The sequence below is a fragment of the Dendropsophus ebraccatus genome, chromosome 14 (genome assembly GCF_027789765.1).
Source record: "Dendropsophus ebraccatus isolate aDenEbr1 chromosome 14, aDenEbr1.pat, whole genome shotgun sequence".
NCBI lineage: Eukaryota > Metazoa > Chordata > Amphibia > Anura > Hylidae > Dendropsophus > Dendropsophus ebraccatus.
The window spans coordinates 13,934,053-13,940,724 of record NC_091467.1 but is presented as its reverse complement, the minus strand read 5'-3'; the positions used below and the strand labels follow the sequence as shown (position 1 = coordinate 13,940,724).

The following is a 6,672-nucleotide window of genomic DNA, read 5'->3' as shown; positions in this document are numbered from 1 at the left end:
GCTTAAAAGGTTACCTCTGATCATGTTACTATTGAGCAATACTTATGAAAGAAAAAAGACAAAAACAAAAAACCTTATGTTCCCACTATGTCTTTTCCGGCCGTTGTACAGACGCCATTGTGGGAAGGCCATCATTTTCACTGCAAATAACAGACGTTATTTCATAATGATGACTGTAATTGTACAAACAATGGCCGTCATTATAACATGATAGCCGCTATTTGGCCTCAAAATGACAAACGTCCAAAAAGGCCATACGATGGGTATTGGGGGAAAATAGCCGAATGGGGCTTAGAAAAACATGGCCGCTTTCTCTAAGAAACAGCACCACTATTGTCGTCAGTTTAGGTGTGTCTTTGCAGCTTAGTTCAGTGTATGAAGAAAGTTTTTTGTCTAAAAGTTTTTCTAAAACCCATCTTTATGTCCTGGTTTCTGAGGCTATATGTTATAGGGTTAACCAGGGGGGTAAGTAAAGTATGTAATAGGGAAATCATTTTATTAGTAAGCAAAGTTTGTCCTACAGATGGGATCATATATTTGGCTATTAACGTCCCATAAAACGTCCCAACCACAATAAGATGGGAACTGCAAGTAGAGAAAGCTTTTTGTTTGCCGGATGTGGACGGTATTTTTATTATGGTGAGGAAGACACGCACATAGGTTACAATGATAAAACCACATGGAACAAGAAATATTGGCAAAGAAAACAGAAATACTTCCAGATCTACGAGAGTCGTGTCGGAGCAAGAAAGTTTCTGAAGAGGAGACACGTCACAGTAGAAATGGTCAATGATATTGTCACGGCAAAAATTATAGTTTGATACAGGCAAGACTACTATAAGATTAAGAGTAAAACCCAACAACCACGGCCATAGTGACAGACCAATACGAAACTTTAAGTCCATAAGGCTAAAGTATCTCAGTGGGTTACAGATGGCCAGGTATCGGTCATAGGACATCATGGAGAGGAGAAGACATTCAGTAATGGTTGTACTACAGAAGACGTAAAATTGAAAGATGCACCCAGTGTAAGTTATCATTTTCCCCCCCAGTAGAACCGCACCGAGCATGTTGGGAACAATGTTGGTGGAAACCACAAGGTCAGAAAAGGAAAGATGACTAAGGAAGTAATACATGGGGGTCTGGAGATGGACATTGGTGGAAACCAAGATGATGATCAGAAGGTTTCCAAAAACTGTGAAAATATAGATGAGCAAGAATAGAATGAAGAATATAATACTGAAGCTGTGAAGGTTTCCAAAACCCAATAGAAAGAATTCAGTCACTCTTGTTTGGTTCATAACAGACATAATGTTAGTTCCAGACTGTTGATATACCATGTATTCTAGGTGAAGGGAATTACATGGTAAGTTATGCAAACTGAAAAAAATAAGAATACTTATTGCAATTTGTAAAGAAGAAACAGCATTGTTTCCTTTACTTGCATTTGGGATATATGATGATGGTAATAAAATCTGAAAGCTAGGGGGGGGGGGGTAAAGGGAGGAGGAGATTACACCTATGAGGCAGCACTGTGCACATACATTAGTATTAACACTGGTATTCACATATGTCACAGCTGGCCCGAACTTTATGGGTGACAAGAGATGTAGGGGAAGCCTTGATTTACCTATCAGGCACAGGCAAGAGTTGTAGGGGAAGCCTTGATTTACCTATCAGACATAAGCGAGAGATAAAGGGGAAGCCCTGATTTACCTATCAGGTACAGGCAACAGATGTAGGCGAACCCTTAATTTACCTGTCCGGCACAGGAGATGTTCACACATAGTATTTCCATTAGTCTTTTTTCAACCAAAACCAGGAGTGGGTTGAAAACACTGCAAATCTTTTTATTATAATTTTGCCCAGTTAGCTCCACTCCTGAGTTTGGTTGGAAAAAGATTGACTGACAGAAATACTATGTGTGAACATAGCCACAGTGTGTATCCTAGAGGAGGCAGACAAGCTCACAGAGTGCAGGTACACAGTCCACGCTCTATCCCTCTCCTCTGTGCATAGCAGTAGCTACGCTCTATCCTCACTTCCTATGTTCCATCTTGTTACTAGGGATAGACTGAGCCTAATAACAGGCAGTTGGCAGCAGATCTCAAGTGGTCAGTAGTCATTTCTTGTAAATTAGGTGATTTACAGGTTTGTTAGAAATTATATAGGCTACAACGCTATGTAAAGCATAGAGTATAGATTCTGCCGATGCTTGAACTCCTATTCTTGGCGACTCAATATGGAGTTTGAAGGTTACTATGAACCACAAAAAAGAAGCGACACTTACCAGTATGGGTCACCAACCAATAAAGATGTATCCAGGTCACTTTAGTGATGTACAAATAACATATACACATATGCATAGGGTTTGACTAGCTCGATGCAGGTATAGGCTATGTTCCTACAATGTCTTATTTCGGCCATTTCTCATCTGTTGTTGGTGCAGTTTTATGCAAATTATGGCCGTAGTTAGCATAAAACTGTTGCCTTTTGGTGATGAAAAAAAAGCTCCACTAAACGCCCAAAATAAGACATTGTGAGAACATATTTTCTTGGGATAACACAATCCCTTTAAGCCTTACTTTTTAAAATAGAAAACACAGAAAAACTGAGGCGTGATGCTGCACTTACAATGCAGGAAACGCTGTAGGTTTATGCTGCCATGTACAATACATTAGTGCCCATGGCTTTTTATACACTGAGGGAAATATCTGGGGATCATTTATTACACACAGTAGGATCACATTCAGCTTTGTATATTCTACAATAAGGAGGAAACTATCAGGACACTGGAGACGTTTCCCATAAGAGTAGAAACCTCTCATGTTTTTAGGTAGAGAAGAAAAAATTGTATTTGTTTTGGGAATATGTAACGCCTGGAGTAGTGGATCCACTGGACCGTCACTAGCGATGGCACTAACCTCACCAGGGAGCAGAGTCTAAGGGGCCGCTGGTTTTCACCAGAGCCCGCCGCAAGGCAGGATGGACTTGCTGCGGAAGGCGACCCCCAGGTCGCTACCCCTGGCTTGGTTGCTAGTGACGGCAGGCGAGGCGTGGCAGGAGCAGTAGGCAGGAGATGGTGCTGGCAGAGGTCTGTAGGCGTAACTGCAGGTAACAGGGTGTACACCAGAGCAATAGTGTAACAGAGGAGCAGGAACAAGGAACAAGGACTAGGGACCAGGTAGCGGACAGGAATCAGGAACAAGGACTAGGGACCAGGTAGCAGACAGGAATCAGGAACAACAGGGAGCTCGGCCAAACGCTATGGGAAGCATGTAGAGGCTCCAACACCTGGAAGGGGGCAGGGCTGGAACTTATAGGGGAGTGATTGACATACAGGCCAGTTAGGAGCACACTGCCCCTTTAAATCTGAGAAAGCCGGCGCGCACGTGCCCTAGGAGGCGGGGACGCGCGCGCCGGCCGGCACAGCGACGGACAGGAGCGTGGTGAGGTGAGGCGCCCCCCGGGCCCGAACTAACAGCAGCGCAGAGTCCCTGCCTACGGACACCGGCTGCTGCAGATGCAGGAGAGAGGGTGCGGCGGCGGTCCGGAGCACGGGACGCCGCCGTGGCCCTAACAGTACCCCCCCATCTTTGGCCTCCCCCTCTTTCTGGTCTGCAAGAATTCCTTGATGAGATCCCGATCCAGGATATTAGATTCGGGTTCCCAGGATCTCTCCTAAGGACCAAAACCTCTCCAGTCCACTAGGAAGAAACGTCTTCCTCTGACAGTTTTCATCTCTAGGATGTCTTCAACAATGTATACGTCGTCAGAAACAACTTGTGGAGTGGAGGACGAAGCTTTACTGGAGAATCGGTTGAGGACCACTGGCTTCAAGAGGGAGACATGGAAGGAGTTCGGGATTCGCATAGTAGGGGGTAGACGGAGTTTGTAGGTGACTGGGTTAATGCGTTTTAGCACTGAGAAAGGGCCAAAAAAATCGAGGACCCAACTTGTAGCTGGGAATCTTGAGACGGACATACTTGGCCGAGAGCCAGACTTTGTCACCTGGGAGAAAATTTGTGGCAGGTCTTCTCTTTTTATCAGCCTGGTCCTTCATGCGTTCAGAGGCTTTGAGTAAGGACTGTCGAGTCTGTTCCCAGAACGACTGAAGGTCAGAGATCAATTCCTCCACGGCAGGAACCTCAGATGATAGAGCGAGAGGCAGAGGAGGACGAGGGTGATGCCCGTAGACCACATAGAAAGGAGACTTGCCTGTGGAACTCGAGTCCAGATGGTTATAAGAAAACTGCCCATGGAAGTAGATCGGACCAGTTGTCTTGGCGGCTGGAAACAAAATGACGTAGGTAGTTACCCAGGATCTGATTGACTCTCTCCATTTGCCCGTTGGTCTGGGGATGATAGGCAGATGAGAAGTCCAGCTTCACTTGGAGCTGCGAGCAGAGGGCACGCCAAAACTTGGAGACAAATTGAGAGCAGGCGGAAGATGTGCCGGAAGAACAACTGAGCCAGACGAGGAGCAGAGGGTAGTCCAGGAAGGGCCACGAAGTGAGCCATTTTAGAGAAGCGGTCAGTCACCACCCAAATGACTGTATTGCCCGCGGATGGAGGTAGGTCCGTGATAAAATCCATCCCTATGTGGTGCCAGGGACGGTCCAGGACTGGCAAGGGCAAAAGTAGGCCGGCAGGTTTTTGACGAGGTGACTTATTCCTGGCACAGACTGCACAGGAAGCCACAAAGTCCTTGACATCCTGAAGGAGATTGGGCCACCAGTAGTGACGGGAGATCAATTGCCCGGTCTTTTGAGCTCCTGGATGCCCAGCCACCAAAGAGGAATGACCCCACCTCAAGATGCGTTTTCGGAGTGCGGGGCGCACATAAGTCTTACCGGGAGGCAGTCTCTGCAGAGTAGAAGTGGCAACTGGTACTAGGCGATCGGGAGGTATTATGTGACGAGGGGATTCCTCTTGCCCCATGACATCGGATGCTCGGGATAATGCATCGGCCTTTATATTCTTCTCGGCTGGACGGAAATGAATGGTAAAGTTGAACCAAGAGAAGGAGAGGGACCACCTGGCCTGCCGGGGATTGAGGCGTTGAGCCGATTGGAGGTAGAGGAGGTTCTTGTGGTCCGTGTAGATGTTAACGGGATGTCTAGCCCCGTCTAGGAGATGACGCCACTCCTCCAGTGCCAACTTAATAGCCAGGAGTTCACGGTCTCCAATCGTATAGTTCCTCTCGGAAGGGGAGAAAGTCTTAGAAAAGAACCCGCAGGTTCTGGTCTTGCCTGTTGTGTCCCTCTGCGACAGGATGGCTCCTGCGCCAACAGAAGATGCATCGACTTCAAGAGAAAACGGCTTGGAGACATCCGGACGGACTAGAGCAGGAGCAGAGGCAAAGGCAGACTTTAGGCTATTGAAGGCTTGTTCTGCCTCTGGAGGCCAACGTCTGGGATCCGCCTTCTTCTTGGTGAGCGCCACTATGGGTGCGACCAGGGTAGAGAAGTGAAGGATGAACTGCCGATAGTAGTTGGCAAATCCAAGGAAACGTTGGATAGCTCTAAGTCCCACAGGACGTGGCCACTGGAGAACAGCTGAGAGCTTGGCTGGATCCATCTGTAGGCCCTGGTCGGAGACAATGTATCCAAGAAACGGCAGGCTGCGGTGATGGAAAACGCACTTCTCCAGCTTGGCATACAAATGGTTGGCCCGTAGTCTTCGTAGAACCTGCCGTACATGGGACACGTGGGCCTGCTGATCGTGGGAGAAGACCAGGATGTCGTCAAGATAGACAATGACGCAGACATAGAGGAGATCGCGGAATATATCATTCACGAATTCCTGGAAGACCGCTGGGGCGTTGCATAGGCCGAATGGCATGACCAGATATTCGTAGTGCCCATCTCTGGTGTTGAAAGCGGTCTTCCATTCGTCTCCTTCACGAATACGGATCAAGTTATACGCTCCCCTGAGATCCAGCTTGGAGAAGATCCTAGCTCCACGGAGATGGTCGAATAGTTCGGGGATTAGCTGAAGAGGATAACGGTTCTTGACAGTCACCTTATTTAAGCCCCGGTAGTCTATGCATGGGCGGAGGGAACCGTCCTTCTTCTGCACAAAGAAAAATCCAGCGCCAGCGGGAGATGTGGATTTACGGATGAAGCCCTTCTGTAAGTTCTCCCGGATGTAGGAGGACATGGCTTCAGTCTCGGGCACAGAGAAATGGTATACTCGACCACGTGGAGGAGAAGTTCCTGGAAGAAGGTCTATAGGGCAATCATAGGGCCGATGAGGTGGTAGAGAGTCCGCCTCCTTGGCCGAGAAGACATCAACAAAGTCTTGGTATTCCTCCGGTAGTCCGGATAGATGCTTGGCGTAAGCAGGTGACCTCGTAGAGCACTTAGGTTGAGGAGACCTCAGACACCAATTGGGACAGTCCTGGCCCCAGCTGAGAACCTCCCCAGTTCTCCAGTCCAGCTTAGGGGTATGTAATTGCAGCCAAGGAAGACCCAGCAGAATATTGGAAGAGGAATGGCGCAAGACGTAGAAGGAGATCCTCTCCTGATGTAAGGCGCCCACCTGGAGGACTAGTGGTGCAGTCTGGCAGTGCAAAGCTTCGGTAAGAATCTCGCCCGTGACCGAAGAGATAGACCGGGGTTGGGCTAGCTGTAGCTGTCACGGGTAGCCGCCATCTTTGGACCAACGAAG

General features: G+C 48.0%; 1 protein-coding gene across 1 annotated transcript; it reads right to left on the bottom strand.

The window, feature by feature from the left end:
- Positions 1 to 368: 368 nt before the first annotated feature.
- Positions 369 to 1,310, bottom strand: LOC138771812 (olfactory receptor 11L1-like). Its single transcript, XM_069951818.1, has one exon. The coding sequence runs from the start codon at positions 1,308 to 1,310 to the stop codon at positions 369 to 371; it is 942 nt and encodes a 313-aa protein (XP_069807919.1).
- Positions 1,311 to 6,672: the final 5,362 nt, after the last annotated feature.